The sequence below is a fragment of the Oncorhynchus tshawytscha genome, linkage group LG10 (genome assembly GCF_018296145.1).
Source record: "Oncorhynchus tshawytscha isolate Ot180627B linkage group LG10, Otsh_v2.0, whole genome shotgun sequence".
Taxonomy (NCBI): domain Eukaryota; kingdom Metazoa; phylum Chordata; class Actinopteri; order Salmoniformes; family Salmonidae; genus Oncorhynchus; species Oncorhynchus tshawytscha.
This window is the reverse complement of record NC_056438.1, coordinates 38,465,941-38,484,042: the sequence shown is the minus strand read 5'-3', so window position 1 is coordinate 38,484,042 and position 18,102 is coordinate 38,465,941. Positions and strand designations below refer to the sequence as shown.

At 40.9% G+C, this 18,102-nt stretch overlaps 1 protein-coding gene across 2 annotated transcripts in view; it reads left to right on the top strand.

Moving 5' to 3' along the window:
- Positions 1 to 18,102, top strand: part of adcy8 (adenylate cyclase 8 (brain)) — a 253,231-nt gene that overhangs the window by 193,758 nt on the left and 41,371 nt on the right. Inside the window, exons 8-10 of one of the 2 annotated variants that reach the window (XM_024419924.2) lie at positions 6,942 to 7,139; positions 13,539 to 13,639; positions 14,259 to 14,460. In XM_024419924.2, the coding sequence (XP_024275692.1) occupies positions 6,942 to 7,139; positions 13,539 to 13,639; positions 14,259 to 14,460 (501 nt within the window). The remainder of the gene's footprint in view (positions 1 to 6,941; positions 7,140 to 13,538; positions 13,640 to 14,258; positions 14,461 to 18,102) is intronic. The other variant, XM_024419923.2, reaches the window with a different exon arrangement.

Below are 18,102 nucleotides of genomic sequence, written 5' to 3'. Positions count from 1 at the left end.
CTACATGCTTTCTGGTAAGTTTTGATTATAATACTGGGTGGGGTGAATAGATTTTATATTACATAGATTATTTTTTGTGAACTAGTAAATAGTAGCCTAAAGCAAAGTGTGTTTAAACCAATTCTAACTTGTTAACAATTTCTGCTAGTTAGTTTTGCTACCATGTGGGTTTTAGCTTGCTTGAGCCTGCGTTAATTTTGAGGAGCGTTCATTTTGTTTAATATCTTAAAGGAGTTGTTTAATCTAACTACTTAACTATTTATCTGTACATGGAATTGTATTAGTTTTTTAAAACTCATTTACTTCTAATCTTTACAGGAAAATGCCATGGGCACTATCTGATGTGTGGAGACATTTCACTGCAGCTAATGTAGATGGAAAAGCTGTGTACATTTGCAAATACTGTGCCAAATCATATGTGAAGAATGCAGCCAGGTGCATAAAGTTCCCTCAGCACTCACAACAACCTTTGACAAAAGTCCCTCTACTTCTATTTGAGGTGAAAATGATGAATCAGACACTTTATCGATAGCAACAGCTCATGGTCCTCCTGGAATCAGACGTTTTACTCAATGGAGGAACCTAGTCAGAGAAATGCTGATGAATGTCTTGCTCAAGCTGTGTATGCAACTGGTTTAACTCTGACGCTCACAGGCAATGTGTAATGGAAGAGATTTCTGAATGTTCTTCACCCAGCTTACACCCCTCCAACCAGACATGCTTTATCTACACATTTTCTGGAGTTCAACAGAGTTCAAGTGACGGTCAAGCAAATCGTAGAGAAAGCAGACTGTATTGCAATCATCTCTGATGGGTTGTCGAATGCTTGTGGGCAAGGAATAATTAACGACATCATATCCATCCCTCAACCAGTATTCTACAAGAGCACAGACACAAGGGACAACAGACACACCGGTCTCTATATTGCGGATGAGCTGAAGGCAGTCAATGACCTTGGACCACAGAAGGTATTTGCACTGGTGACAAACAATGCTGCGAACATGAAGGCTGCTTGGTCTAAAGTGGAGGAGTCCTACCCTCACATCACACCCATTGGCTGTGCTGCTCATGCATTGAATCTACTCCTCAAGGACATCATGGCACTGAAAACAATGGATACACTCTACAAGAGAGCCAAGGAAATGGTTAGGTATGTGAAGGGTCATCAAGTTATAGCCGAAATCTACCTTACCAAGCAAAGTGAAAAGAATAAGAGCACCACATTGCAGCTGCCCAGCAACACCCGTTGGGGTGGTGTTGTCATCATGTTTGACAGTTTCTTGGAGGGGAAGGAGTCTCCAAGAAATTGCCATATCACAGTCTACCGATATGGACAGCCCCATCAAGAGGATCCTTCTGAATTATGTATTTTGGGAGAGATTGGTAAACAGCCTGAAACCTATAGCAGTAGCCATTGCACGGATTGAGGGAGACAATGCCATCCTGCCTGATGTTCAGACTCTGTTTGCAGATGTAAGAGAAGAAATCCGTACTGCCCTGCCCACTTCACTGCTGCTCCAAGCAGAAGAAACTGCAGTTATGAAATACATCAAAAAGTGTGAAGACTTCTGCCTGAAGCCCATACACGCCACAGCGTACTTGTTGGACCCCAAGTATGCTGGCAAGATCATCCTGTCTGGTTCAGAAAACAAGGCCTATGGTGTCATCACTACTGTGTCTCGCCACCTTGGCCTGGATAAGGACGAGGTTCTTGACAGTCTGGTGAAATACACTTCCAAGCAAGAGCTTTGGGATGGAGATGCAATATGGCAGTCGTGCCAACATATCTCATCAGCCACCTGGTGGAAGGGACTTTGTGGATCTGAGGCTCTTTCCCCAGTTGCCTCCATCCTCCAAATCCCACCAACGTCAGCAACCTCAGAGCGCAACTGGTCCTTATTTGGGAACACACACCAAAGCATGGTTGACCAATACAAGGGTTGAACAATTGGTGGCCATCTGGGCAAATTTGAGCCATCTGAGCAGGTCCAGGGAGAAGACATGGAAGCCTGAGAGGAAGACAACCAAAGCTTTAGTATGAATTTACAGATGTATGTTGAAAACGTTTTTGGGAGATGCAATGGATCATTGGGGCTCATTCAATATTCCCTTTATTTTCTTGTTCAGTGAAATCATCCAATGTGAAGAGCCAAATCAATTACTAACTAAATCGTTTTTTAAATTTCTATTGGAAGGATTTAATAATTTGCAATTATGTCTACTTATGATAATTTAAAAGGTTTATGTTTCTGTCTCCATATGATATGGTAAATATATCCAATGCAAAAAACATCTATTTAAATGGTATTCATTTTAATTTGCATATATTCCCGTTAATTCCCACGGTAATTTTCCACCTTTTGAATTTTCCCCAAAATGTGCAACCCTAAGAGCAAGGCACTTGCAACACAAGGTTTGTGGATTCGATTCCCATGGGAGACAAGTGTGAAAATGTATGAATTCACTACTGTTAATTGCTTTGGATAAAAACATCTGCTAAATGGTATTCTATATTCGTCTAAGGGAAACGCATTGAGCCATTAGGGTTAACTCACTTGGTGAGAATTGTAACGTGGCTCATATTGAGAGGATTGCTATAACACTTAAACATTGATTCTTGAAGAATGTAAATGCCTAATGAGTTTAGTTTAACTGTCATACCCCAGGAAATGATTGGAAGAAAGTCCGCTAGGACAGCAAGAGCAGGGAGGTGAAGAAACAGAGTGAGGATAGAAAGGGATGTAGGAAAGCAGGAAAGGAAACGAAGCAAGGAAAGGATGAATTAAGGGATCTTGTATAGGAGGAAAGAATAGAAGGGATCTTGGAGAGTGAATATGGATTCCGACTGAGGCTGATGCAAAACTCACTGAGATCGACTCAACTTCTACTGATTCAACTCCTACTGACACAGACTGACCTACTGAGACTGAATCAACTCTTACTGAGATTGACTCAACTCCTACTGAAAATAACTCCTCTTTAAACCTCAAGGTTTAGGGGGCAGCATTTTCACTTTTGGATAAATAGCGTGCCCAATTTCAACTTCCTGCTACTCATGCCAGGAATATAAGATATGCATATTATTAGTAGATGTGGATAGAAAACACTCTGACGTTTCTAAAACTGTTTGAATCATGTCTGTGAGTATAACAGAACTTATGTAGCAGGCAAAACCCAGAGGATAACTGTTCAGAATTTTTTATTTTTTTGCCTCTGAATGTTCCCTGAGATGTCTTTGCCAAGGGATATTTCATATGAACCTGTTTTCAGTTCCTACCGCTTCCACTGGATGTCACCAGTCTTTGGAATTTTGTTGAGGTTATTCATTTGTGCAACGAAGAAGAAGCACATCCTGGAACAACATTACACTATTGAGAGTTGCGCAAGACTTAAAAAGGAGCATGGTTTGGTTACTTGCTGTATTGAACACAGATAGCACCGTCTACAATTTGATCGATTATTAACGTTTAAATATACCTAAAGTTGTATTTACAAAAGTAGTAAAATATTTTGGCCAAGTTTATAGGCAACTTTTGAAATGTTTTGTAGTGACGTTGCGTTTTTTGGCAGCTGTTTTTTTCTGGATCAAACGCGTCAAATAAATTGACATTTGGATATATATGGACGGAATTAATCGAACAAAATGACCAATTGTGATGTTTATGCGACATATTGGAGTGCCAACAAAAGAAGCTCGTCAAAGGTAATGCATGTTTTATATTTTATTTCAGTGTTTTGTGTAGCACCTGCAGGGTTGAAATATGCTACTCTCTTTGTTGAAATTGTGCTATCATCAAATAATAGCTTCTTATGCTTTCGCTGAAAAGCTTTTTTTAAATCTGACATGTTGGCTGGATTCACAACGAGTGTAGCTTTGAGTATCTTACATGGGTGATTTAATAAATGTTTGATATTTAAATCATTATTTGAATTTGCCGCACTGCATTTTCCCTGTTTTTTTTCCAAGTGGGACGCAAGCGTCCCCTATACCATAAGAAGTTAATGAGAACGACTTTACCTCTACTGACAATGACTCAACTCTTACTGAGATTGACTCAAATCACATTTATTTATAAAGCCCTTTTTACATCAGCAGATGTCACAAAGTGCTTATACAGAAACCCAGCCTAAAATCCCAAAAAGCAAACACTGAAGATATAAACTCAGCAAAAAAAGAAACGTCTTCTCACTGTCAACTGCGTTTATTTTCAGCACACTTAAGTTGTTTAAATATTTGTATGAACATAACAAGATTCAACTACTGAGACATAAACTGAACAAGTTCGTTCCACAGACATGTGACTAACAGAACTGGAATAATGTGTCCCTGAACAAAGGGGGGTCAAAATCAAAAGTAACAGTCAGTATCTGGTTTGGCCACCAGCTGCATTAACTTCTTCATTAACGCTACCCATCCCGTTAGCGGGATCATTTTCATCAGCAACCGCTGAATAGCATAGCGCCACAGGCAAATAATATTCATATTCATGAAATCACAAGTGCATTATTGCAAAACACAGCATAGCCTTTTGTTAATCCACCTGTCGTCTCAGATTTTGAAATTATGCTTTACAGCGAAAGCAATCATAGCGTTTGTAAGTTTATCGATAGCATAACATAACATTATGTACACTAAGCATTAAGTAGCTAGGTCACAAAAAAGTAATCAAATTAATCGTTTACCTTTGATCTTCGTGTGTTTTCACTCACGAGACTCCCAGTTACACAACAAATGTTCCTTTTGTTCCATAAAGATTATTTTTATACCCAAAATACCTCCATTTGTTTGTCGCGACATGTTCAGAAATCCACAGGAAAGAGCGGTCACGACAACGCAGACGTATATCCATAATGTCCACAGAAACATGTCAAACGTTTTTATAATCAATCCTCAGGTTGTTTGTAAAATATATATTTCAAAATAAAAGCCTGAAACTATGTCTAAAGACTGATACCTTAGGGAAGCCATAGAAAAAGGAATCTGGTTGATATCCCTTTAAATGGAGGATAGGCATGCATAGGAACAGAGAGGTTTCAAAATAGGAGGCACTTCCTGATTGGATTTTCCTCAGGTTTTTGCCTGCAATATCAGTTTTTTTGCCAAAAATGAAAATACTGCCCCCTACACGCAAAAGGTTAAGTACTGCAGTGCATCTCCTTCTGTGAGTTGTTACCCCACTCTTCCAGCAAGGCACCTGAAAGTTCCTGTACATTTCTGGGGGGAATGGCCCGAGCCCTCACCCTCCGATCCAACAGTTCCCAGACTTGCTCAATGGTATTGAGATCCGGGCTCTTCGCTGGCCATGGCAGAACACTGCCATTCCTGTCTTGCAGCTAATCACGCACATAAAATGCGTCATGCTGGAGAGTCATGTCAGGATGAGCCTGCAGGAAGGGTACCACATGAGGATTTCTTCCCTGTAACACACAGCGCTGAGATTGCTTGCAATGACAACAAGCTCAGTCCGATGATGCTGTGACATACCGCCCCAGACCATGATGGGCCCTCCACCTCCAAATCGATCCCGCTCCAGAGTACAGGCCTCGCTGTAACGCTCATTCCTTTCGATGACAAACTCGAGTCCGACCACCACCCCTGGTGAGACAAATCCGTGACGTGTCAGTGAAGAGCACTTTTTGACCGGTCCTGTCTGGTCCAGCAACGGTTGGTTTGTGCCCATTGGCGACGTTGTTGCCGGTGAGGACCTGCCTTACAACAGGCCTATTGCGGACAGTCTAAGCACTGATGGACGGGTGGTGCGTTGTTGTTGCCATCCTGTACCTGTCCCGCAGGTGTGATGTTCGGATGTACCGATCCTGAGCAGGTGTTGTTACACGTGGTCTGCCACTGCAAGGGCATTCAGCTGTCCGTTCTGTCTCCCTGTAGCGCTTAGGCGTCTCACAGTACGGACATTGCAATTTATTGCCCTGGCCACATCTGCAGTCGTCATGCCTCCTTGCAGCATGCCTAAGGCACCTTCATGCAGATGAGCATAACTGTGACCTTAATTACCTACCATCTGTAAGCTGTTCCACAGGTGCATGTTCATGAATTGTTTATGGTTCATTGAACAAGCATGGGAAACAGTGTTTAAACCCTTTACAATGAAGATCTGTGAAGTTATCTGGATTTTTACTAATTATCTTTGAAAGACAGGGTTCTGAAAAAGAGACATTTATTTTTATGCTGAGTTTATATATACAGTGTATACATAAAAATGATGCTGATGGATAATTTCACCAGCACCAGAAAAGCTGTCTGTCTCATCCTGACAAGTTCCTTATCTATGGGCTGGCGGAGATTGCATATTAGGACACTCTCAGTCACAGTAAGAATTGTATTGTTAGTTATTCTCAGTATGAGTTGAGTCATTGTCAATAGGAGTTGAGTCATTGTCAATAGGAGTTGAGTCAATGTTAGTAATAGTTGAGTTAGTCTCAGGAGTTGAGTCAGTGCCCGTAGGAGTTAAGTCGGTCTCAGTAAGGGTTAGGAGTTGAGTCATTCTCAGTAGAAGCTTTGTTTAAGAATGTTGTGGAGTTTTGAATATTTTTGATAATAATTAGGAAATGTGTATGCTATCTCCATGTTTGTCACTCAACATTTTTTTACAATGTTTTTGTTAATTTGGTAAGATTTGTTTTTTGTTGTTTCTTTTGTATTGTTATGTGCAATATACTGATCATTAAGTATTCTAGACAACTGTATTCTACCTGTGTGTACGTGAGCTTTTTTGTTGTTGTCACAACTGTTGCCGTCACAGAAATATTTAAATGAATGTGTTTGAGATGCATTCACTTCTGAGCCTGTCTATTTAATCGAGACTATTGCATTTTGGTTTAGCTTGAGTTTTTATAATTTGTGTGTGTGTGTTTTCTTATTTTTGTAACCAAATTTAAACAGGACAGGTAGATGTATTATATTTGCATGTGCTTTCCCCTAGACTCTGGCTGCCCTAACAAGAAATTCTATAAATCTGCTTCCAAACCATCTCGCACAAGCTTTGCATATCCACTCTGGTCCTGAGGAAATTAACAAGGGAATAGAGAGTGCCATCGACTTACGGAGTGGTGATAAGTTGAGAAGAGAGCATATCAAGCCTTTCTCACTGATGTTTAAAGACTCCAGCCTGGAAGAAAAGGTAGCTGGGGTTAAGACAGATTTCCTCTTTTAATTTAACATCTATAGTAGATATCAATTTCAGAATCATTTATTTGTTTTTTTTTATCATGAGTAAGCTAAAGGAACTTCACCTACCAACTCCCTCACTAATATAGAAGCATGTTTTTCATTTCTTAAGAAACATAAAACTGCACACTTGCATGGGTCACGTCACATACATTTTTGACAGAAAGCAATCAAAAGAAATACATTCAGAAATATTTTATTTGTAAATAAATCTATTTGTATTAAAATTTCTGCAAGTTTCTAACTTCTACTTTAAGTAAAATTCTCTCTTAGTCTCCCATTGACATCAATGCATGACTAAGTGAAAATGTTATTTAAACTGAAGTTAGGAGTCACGCCACAATGAATATTCTATTGCTTAAAATTGGATTGATCAATACAACACATAGTAATAGTCTTATAGGTTGGGATTCAAACCAATGTCGATAAATGACATCGCACTACGATTGACTGTGAACCTGTGATTCAGATGTGTAACTGCAGTACCAGCCAACAAATATATATTACACACACACACACACACACGCACACACAGTTGAAGTTGGAAGTTTACATACACTTAGGTTGGAGTCATTAAAACTTGTTTTTCAACCACTCCACAAATGTCTTGTTAACAAACTATAGTTTTGGCAAGTTGGTTAGGACATCTACTTTGGGCATGACAAGTAATTTTTCCAACAATTGTTTACAGACAGATTATTTCACTTATTCACTGTATCACAATTCCAGTGGGTCAGAAGTTTACATACACTAAGTTGACTGTGCCTTTAAACAGCTTGGAAAATTCCAGAAAATGATGTCATGGCTTCAGAAGCTTCTGACAGGCTAATTGACATAATTTGAGTCAATTGGAGGTGTACCTGTAGATGTATTTCAAGGCCTACCTTCAAACTCAGTGCCTCTTTGCTTGCCGTCATGGGAAAATCAAAAATCAGCCAAGACCTCAGTAAAAACGTGTAGCCCTCTACAAGTCTGGTTTATCCTTGGGAGCAATTTCCAAACGCCTGAAAGTACCACGTTCATCTGTACAAACAATAGTACGCAAGTACTGGAGCACTTCACAAAATAGATGGCATCATGAGGCAGGAAAATGATGTGGACATATTGAAGCAACATCTCAAGACATCAGTCAGGAAGTTAAAGCTTGGTAGCAAATGGGTCTTACAAATGGACAATGACCCCAAGCATACTGAAAAGGTGTGTGCGAGCAAGGAGGGCTACAAACCTGACTCAGTTACACCAGCTCTTTCAGGAGGAATGGGACAGAATTCACCCAACTAATTGTGGGAAGGTTACCTTAAACGTTTGACCCAAGTTAAACAATTTAAAGGCAATTCTACCAAATACTAATTGAGGGTATGTAAACTTCTGACCCACTGGGAATGTGATGTTCCAAATTAAAGCTGAAATAAATCATTCTCTACTATTATTCTGACATTTCACATTCTTAAAATAAAGTGGTGATCCTAACTGACCTGAGACAGGGAATTTTTACTAGGACTAGATGTCAGGAACTGTGTTTAAATGTATTTAGTTAAGGTGTATGTAAACTTCTGACTTCAACTGTGGGTGCAGTGACGTGGTGTTTTACAGGGTCAGCCATAGTAGGTCAGCACACCCAGGAGCAATTTAGGATTAAGTGCTACCTGCCACCCTAAATTTACAAACTGCTATTTCCAAACGCTAACGTGTGGCACAAATCCCATTCAAGTCCTGGTACCGATATTAGAATTTTTCACAGATTCTGTTCAAATAATCTGTAAGTGATTTTGTTGAGCTTCACAATCAATTTTAGGTTCTTCATATGATTTGGAAATGATGCTCTAAATATGCTAATATCGGTACCATGACTTGAATGGAATTTGTGCCACAAATGCTTAAACGTTTCCATTTGAAAACAGTGCCAGGGAAAGTAGGAGTTGTGATTTGTTTTCTGTTACCGCAGTTATACTTCCGATATAGTATAAATATTAAATTGCTGTGCAATGTTGTTGATCTGCATTGGTTTGAATACAGGCCTTTAGTCCTCATTTTTCATTTTTGGCTTCTGTTAGATCAGATCTAGCATCTGCATACATTATTTGAAAACTATCCTAAAGGCGAATATAATTCAATTCAGAAATATCTTTTAAAACTGCACAGATTTTATACTTACAGTGTATTTGGATCAAGGACTGATATCTAATTTAAATAATTCAGAGAATAACTTGATCATTTTTTTACTGATAATTTTAGGGTAGGTAGCTAAAAGTGTTTTTTACCAAAAGGCTGATTTGACTTTTCCAAGAATGAAGAATCCCTTTAAGTTTACTCATGACCAAATATCCATGCCATGGACCTGTTCTCCTTTAATACCTTGTTGAAAAAGTTGACATGTTCAGCTTTTTCACTGTTTATTTTTCCTTCTTACTTTTTGTTCCATGACTAAAGTCACTTTTCTACATCCTTGACCTTTTCAGTTGACCTTTTCAGTTGACCTTTGCCCCTTACCCGTGTTTCCCTTTTATTGTGCAACCATTTTAAGCTAAACATTTCAAGTCCCCACCCCTTTTCGGTTCGTTTCTGCCCAATGCCCAGTGAGTTGCTTTTGAATGTCCTTATTTTTGGTCTAGTTGTGACAAACATGAAGCATCCTCTTTCTAATTTCCCCAGCACCCTTTGAGGAAGAGACAGAAAGGGGGCAGTGTGTCAAGGTTAAAATAGTTTTTTGTGTTTTTATATTATTTTTTATTTCTATTAATTTTAAGATTTATAAAGTAGTTTGTTTTCAGATCTGATGTACTAATTTTTATTTAGTATAAGTTTTATGAAAAAAAGTCATTTTTATATTATTTAGTTTTAGTGTTAGGGACAGAAAGTTTGCCTATGTGTGGGTGACTAGGAGCCATTTATGTGTTTTTGCTTTTCTGGGGATGTCACATCTTGCTACTCTGGGGCAGTAATGCATAAGGGAATTTGTCAGGTCATAGGGTAGGTTTTAAGGTAGACTCAGCGAGATGCACAAAGTAAACAGTAGTAGTGGGTCAATGTCCACAGTAAGAGGCTAAACTTCTCCACTCTCTTGGTCCCGGAGCTACCGTGTTGTAGCAGCGTGAAGTGCACCCTTTCACCTGCGCAGATACTGTGTGACTGAGAGTCTTGTGTCATGCTCAACTCATTGGGTGTGTTCGAGTAGTAACACTAATGAGACAGACGAAAGTCGAGGAGTGAAGTCGGGGAAAGTGCATCTGCGACAGTCAAAAGTCGGACACTGTAGGGGTTTTCCAACCAACAAGGCAGTGTCAACATAGCTGCTATTGTTTATAAAGGTTGTTTATAAATGTAGAAATAAACTCACACTCACAAACATAATGTTTGTACAATTGGTTAGAGAGAGGTCTCGAATATAATTTTATTTGTATCCCCTGTTCTGCCTGTAGCTTTAGAATTGAGGCGGTTACGGTTTCAGTCACATCTTTGGTCACATGGGTAAACCAAAAACACCCTAAATATTGGTTGACAAATAATGACTCTCACTAACCAGGCGTTGGCTGCATGGTGCAGTTGGTGAGAAGCAACTGTAGTGACTTGAAGGCGACTTCATCAAAAACGACATGACCTGATCACATGGTTTTTGTCACGTTCATGCAGTCAACATGTAGGCACAAGTTGGAAAATGTTTATTCCCATAATGCAAGACGATGGTCACCGACTAGACAAAATATATCCGCTCGAACTTGCCCAATATCTGCTTTGCTGCTCTTGGCAACATCATCTTGTTGAGTCTACCTTTAAATTATAAAGTCAATGGGCGTGTTCGAGCAGATCACTTTTGTCAAATCGGTCACCGCCTTTCAAAGTGTGTTGCATTATGGAGATAGTCGACATGTAGGCGCAAGTATGAACTTTACAAAAACCATGTGATCAAAGGTCATGAAGTTTTGCCTGCAAGTTTCTGCAGTTGCTCTTCACCAACTTCATCCTGCAGCCATGGCTTACATTGTGGGAGGTTCTATAGTCAACCAATCATTAGGGTTTTCTTGTTTGACCCATGCAAATGTGATCAAAGACATGGGCCCAATCCCTAATAGACCCCTAAACCCTATGCCTTTTGCACTTGTGGAGATCTGAGAGGATTTAACAGGTGTAAGAAATATGGTAATAGCCCTCTGATAGGCTATGTGGAAGTTTCACCATGTTGCTTATACACACACATACACACACACACACACACTACATACTCACCACATACACTGCTGCTACTGTCTATCTATCCTATTGCCTAGTCACTATACCCCTACTATATGTATATAGCTACGTCAATTACCTCGTACCCCTGCACATCGACTCGGCACTGGTACTCCCTCTATATAGCCATGTTTTTTAAAAATTGTTATTGTTATTCGCAGTGTATTTATTCCTTGTCACTTTCTTTTTTTAAATTATTTTTACAAAGTCTTTATCTTTAACTCTCTACTGTTGGAACAACACCTGTAGTTTAGGAAGCACGTGACAAATAATCTCCAAGTGCATAGGGAGTAGGGTTTAGGGTTTAGTTTGTGATTGTGTCTGGATAGATACAAATGAATATGATATTTGAGTCTCTTTCTCCTTCTCAGTAATTGATTGTAAAATGTACACACATATTATTTCAGTTTGTGAGTGTGTGATATGGGGGTACTTTTATAAACAATGGCAATACTACCATTTTGATCAGAGCTTTGCTGTTGGAAAACCACATTAGTGTCCGACTTTTGGCTGCCGCACCTCCCCCGATTTCACTCCTCAACTTTCGTTTACAGTCGGTTGCTTGAGCCTTATCATTTAAATGCGTCCCTAATCTCAATAGGACGTGCCAGATTCAGGAGCTTGAAAATCCCATTCGAAAAATAGTTAGAAAACCCCATTTGAATTTTGCCCAACAGAAATGTTATGTTTTTTTATTAAAATTATTTTTAGTTTTAGTTTCAGTTGTATACTGAACAAAAATATACACGCAACATGTAGTGTTGGACTCATGATTTCATGAGCTGAAATTAAACATCCCGGAAATGTTCCACAGGCACAAAAAGCTTATTTGTCTCAAATCTTGTGCCCAGATTTGATTTACATCCCTGTTAGTGAGTATTTCTCCTTTTCCAAGGTAATCCATCCACCTGACAGGGGTGGCATATCAAGAATCTGATTAAACGGCATGAACATTACACAGATGCACCTTGTGCTGGGGACATTAAAAGGCCACTCTAAAATGTGCAGTTTTGTCACACAACACAATGCCACAGATATCTCATTTTTGTTTGGCATGCTGACTGTAGGAATGTCCACCAGAGTTTTTGCCAGATAATTGAATGTTAATTTCTCTACCATAAACCGCCTCCAACATCGTTTTAGAGAATTTGGCTGTACGTCCAACCGACCTCAGGCCACATGTAACCACACCAGCCCAGGACCTCCATATCTGGCGTCATCTGCACCTGAGACCAGCAAACCGGACAGCTGATGTAACTGAGTATTTCTGTTTGTAATAAAGCTCTTTTTTGGGCAAAAACTCATTATGATTGGCTGGCCTTGCTACCCAGGGGGTGGGACAGTCTCTCAAGTGGGTGGGCCTGTGCCCTCCCATGCCCACCCATGGCTATGCCCCTGCCCAGTCATGTGAAATACATAGATTAATGCCTAATGAATTTACTTCAGTTGACTTATTTCCCTATTTGAACTGTAACTCAGTAAAATCATTGAAATTGTTGCATGTTGTGTTTACATTTTTGTTCAGTATAGTTAATAGTTAACTATAATAACCTAATATGGTGTCATGGTGCGAGAGGTCTAAGAGCAAATCCAGTAATTATAGGACAGAGATTTCTCATACATGTCAGCCAGCTCTGCATGGTGACTCACCGGCAACGATATGTGAAGGCGTGGACAGTATATTAGCTAGCAGATGCTACTAGTATCTAGCATCGCTTGCCACCGCTGCTATTGCTAACAGCCCTTGCAAATGCATTTGTTTAGACAGTATTGCCAAACATAACAAACTGTACACACAAAATCCAAACACCATTCGTACATGGAGTTTTCCTCTTTGTTCAGTGACCTTAACTAGTTGTGGTTAAGGTGGTTTAGTATCTTGCTTCTTGAATAATCACTTTACAGTACCCAACCTCTGCCTGATCCCCAGAATCCCCAGCTAACCTCCTTCTGCTCTCCTATTTCTACCTCGATCTCTCTAACGCTTGTGGTGGAACTGTGACGTGACTGTGTCTGTCGTGGCATTGAAATGTGGAGCTAGAGATTTTCATATGGCCTTGTATGTCTCTTAAACCCCTCTCTCTTCTTTTCTTGTCTTTCCTTCTCCCTTCCCTTCACTGTGCAGTATTCCCAAATGAGGGACGAAGTGTTCAAGTCCAACCTGGTGTGCGCCTTCATTGTGCTCATCTTCATCACGGCCATTCAGAGCCTGCTGCCTTCTGCCAGGTAATAGAGGGACAGCTGTAGGATTGCAGAATTCTGGTAATATTCCTAAAGTTTCCAGGAATTGTTCAACCTGGATTTCTAGAAAACCTGGGCATTTTTGGAAAGTTACCAGAATATTGCAACACTGAACTCCTAGGGGTGGTGGAGAGGAAAGTGGATGAGGTCGACTCCTGATATATACACTTAGAATAAGGATACTACTTATAAGTGCACACTCATTTGAAGTGCGCTACAGTTTTCCATTCCCAATTCAATAACATTTTTAATTGGTTTATATAATGGCGTGCTCTAGTTTGTTTCACTGGTCTATTGTCTTACGTCAGAGTGACTCCACCCATGGCAATGCGGTTGAGTAAGAATGAAGAGACAATGGCACATAGTCTTGACAGTCTCAGACTGTCAGGAGTTGTCTATAGTTCAATCAAATCCCATAATGTGATTAATGCTTTCCCACCTTCGACGTTGCTGCAACGATCACATCACCAACTCTTTTCACTGTTTTCACCAGTATTTAATTGAAATATTATACTGTCGCCATACATTTTTCAACGGCCTTAGTGTTATTGTCCAGGGCTGCGATTGGATCACTTTATCTACCTTCCATTGCTCATGTCTGCAGGATGGTTACCATGGTGATCCAGTTTTCCGTGCTCATCGTCCTGCACTCATTCCTAGTCCTGGTGACCACGGCGGAGGACTACAAGTGTCTGCCGTTGGTCCTGCGAAAGTCCTGCTGCTGGATCAATGAGACCTACATGGCCCGCAACGTCATCGTCTTTGTCTCCATCCTCATCAACTTCCTGGCGGCCATGATCAACATTGTGAGTTTAGCCAGACATTTACACAGCAGATGTGCATAAAGATTGTGGCCAGCCTCCATTCTCTAACCACAAATGCCTGTTTCCTAAATTAGGTTTATTGTAGCTTGCTCTCCGTTACTGTTCTATGAAAAAAAGAGATCTGCATTTGCACAGTATACAGTTGTGGCCAAATATATTGGCACATTTGCAATTTACTTAAATAATTCTCTATTCTCAAATAAGTTTAAAAAAAAGTAAAATGAAATAAAATAAAATGTTCTTTGTCACACGCGCCGAATACAACAGGTGTAACCTTAACGTGAAATGCTTACTTACAAGTCCTTAACCAACAATGCAGTTCAAGAAAGAGTTAAGAAAATATTTACTAAATAAAAAGTAACTCAATAAAATAACAATAAAGATGCTATATACAGTTGAAGTCGGAAGTTTACATACACCTTAGCCAAATACATTTAAACTCAGTTTTTTCACAGTTCCTGACATTTAATCCTAGTAAAAAGTCCCTGTCTTAGGTCATGTCAGAATAATAGTAGAGAGAATGATTTATTTCAGCTTTTTCATCACTTTCCCAGTGGGTCAGAAGTTTACATACACTCAATTAGTATTTGGTAGCATTGCCATTTAAATTGTTTAACTTGGGTCAAACATTTACCGTAGCCTTTCACAACCTTCCCACAATATATTGGGTGAATTTTGGCCCATTCCTCCTGACAGAGCTGGTGTAACAGTCAGGTTTGTAGGCCTCCTTGCTCGCACATGCTTTTTCAGTTCTGCCCACACATTTTCTATATGATTAAGGTCCGTTCATGATCTGGACGGACTATAAGAACTTGGTCTCCATTCAAGAAGCCAAAAGTTGTTTTTTTACAGGTTCGATTTCACACTAGCCTATCGCCCAGGATCCAAGAATCAGAAAGCAGACACCTTGTCCCGGTAGCACAATGTCTCTAACGAGGAGAGGAACTCCAAGCCCAACATCCCCAGCTCATGCATTGTGGCCCCTGTGATATGGAGTATTGGGACCACGGTATGACAAGCCGGGACCCAAGAACCTGACTCCAGCATGGGTCCCACTTTATGTGCTACAATGGGGACACTCCTCTAAATTAACTGGGCATCCAGGGGTTAATCAGACACTGTAATGGTTTTCTTCCGCTGAAGGAGAGGAGGACCAAAATGCAGCGTGGTTAGTGTTCAACATCTTTAATATCGACGATAAACGAGAACACTACAAAACAACAAAAGTGAAAACCGAAACAGTCCTATCTGGTGCAATGACAGAAGACAATCACCCACAAAATACCCACAGAATATGGCTGCCTATATATGGTTCCTAATCAGAGACAATGATAGACAGCTGCCTCTAATTGAGAACCAATCTAGGCAACCATAGACCTACAAACTACCTAGAAAGGAAACAGCCCCATAAACAAACAAAAAACCCAAGACCAGACAAAACACATAAATCCCCCATGTCACACCCTGACCTAACCAAAATAATAAAGAAAACAAAGATAACTAATGCCAGGGCGTGACACACTGGAGTTCCTGAGGCAGAAATTCTGTCCACCTGTCTGTAGAATTTATCACAGTGTTACCTCCATCCCAAGGGCTTACCACTATTCTGGTGGTCATGGATCGGTTCCCCATTTCCTCGCCTTACCCAAGTTTCCCTCAGCGAAGGATACCGCTGATCTTACTTTTACCCATGTCTTTCGACTACACAGACTTCCCCAGGACATTGTCTCAGATTGTGTGCCCCAGTTCGTCACATTGGAAGGCCTTCTGCTCATTGTTGGGGGCGTCGTTGAGTCTCTCCTCTGTGTTCTAATGGTTAAACTGAACAGGCCAATAAAGAGCTGGAGAAGTTCCTCCGCTGTTTCGTCTCCAGTCAGGCCAGCAACTGGAGCAAGTTCTCGTCTGGCCGGAATATGCACATAACACACTGCCGAACTCGTCCCCTGGACTGTCGCCATTCGATTGTGCGTTTGGCCTCTTCCTGAACAAGAGGCCGACACGGAGGTGCCATCAGCCGAGGCGTTAATTCGACAATGTCACCGCACCTGGATCAGAGCGCGATCCTCCTTGCTCCACTCTTCTGCCCGACACCAACGCCAGGCAAACCGGCACCAAAGGCCTGTTTGGCTCCTCCGACTGGGTCAACAGGTGTGGCTCTCCACCTGTGATCTTCCCTTAAGGGTGGACTCGCGGAAGCTTGCTCCACGCTACATAGGACCATTCAAGATCCTGAGTCGCATCAACCCGGTCACCTATCGTCTCCAGCTTCCCAGGTCTATGAGGGTCTGTCCATCCTTTCCTGTCTCAAGATGGTAAGGATCAGTCCCTTCTCTCCCCCCACACCTGCCCCTCAGCCCCCTCGAGTTGTGGATGGCCGCCCAGCCTACACTGTCCGGCATCTGTTGGAGGCTCGTCAGGTTCGAGGCACCCTGCAGTACCTGGTGGACTGGGAGCGCTACAGTTCTGAGGAGCAGGCTTTGGTGCCTGCCCGGGACAAACTGGATCCTGGACTTGTTTCGGACTTCAACAAACTACATGGTGGTCATCCTGGCTCCACGACTGGAGCTGCTCCTAGAAGGGGTGGTACTGTCATGGTTCCACCTGTCACCAGAGGGCGGCAGAGACCGTCCTAGAGACATTAACGACACTCAGGTGTGTCCTATTACTCATTATGATATCCCTTTTAAAAGGTGTTTTTTTTCTCATTTCCTTTGCAGTAGCTTGAATTGTTTACCGTGTGTTTGTTTCCTGAGTGAGTTTGAGACATAGTGTTTTTTTGTTTTTTTCAGTGTACTGTGATCCTGAAGCTACTTTATCAGTAAAGTATTTATGTTTATCCTTAACCACTGATTCCTTGCCTGGTCTCTTCTCTACACCTGTGTCCAACCTCACAAAGTCACAGCACAGTCAGAGCTGGTTTGGTAAGGGGTTCTCAATGGTATTGGGCCAGTTCAATTCTACGAATGGTTCTTTGCCCAGCAATAGATTCACAGCTGACCCTACTGACCGCAATTTACCTTCTGCAGGCAATGTTCTTCTCTTTTCATGATCAGAGCAACATTGCTTGCAAGTCATTACTTCCATCAAAGCTTGTGAAATACTCATCATTAGTCTTCAAGGTTGCAAGGTCTACGTACTGTATGCTTTTAGCACATACAGCCTAGAGGCACACAACAGTGAACTGATTGAGAAAGAGTTTTGTAGCTGTAGAATAAAGAAAAGCAGCATGAACATGGTGAAAAAGGGAAAGCAGGACAACTAATACATTCTGCTGTTTACTCATTTACCTTGCTCTTATCAATTTATAAATGACTGTGTGTAATTTATATTGGGGGAAAAACAGCAAGTAGATGTTTTTCTACTTGGAACCAACAGGTTCACTCAACCTTATTCATGGTTTCCTCATGTGTAAAGGTGGTGGAATTAAGTCAGGGTCAGAATACAGCATATCTGTAGACATACCTCCATTTCTGTAAACTCCACTCCAAATGGAATATCTGTCTGGCACATGTGTTAACCCTTGCTTAAGTTCAAGGTCAGAATATGTGTAGAGGGAGAAAAGTGCATAAAAAGGGATTGAAGTTCCTTTTACTCACTCATAACTTGGGTCAGAATTTCCCCCCA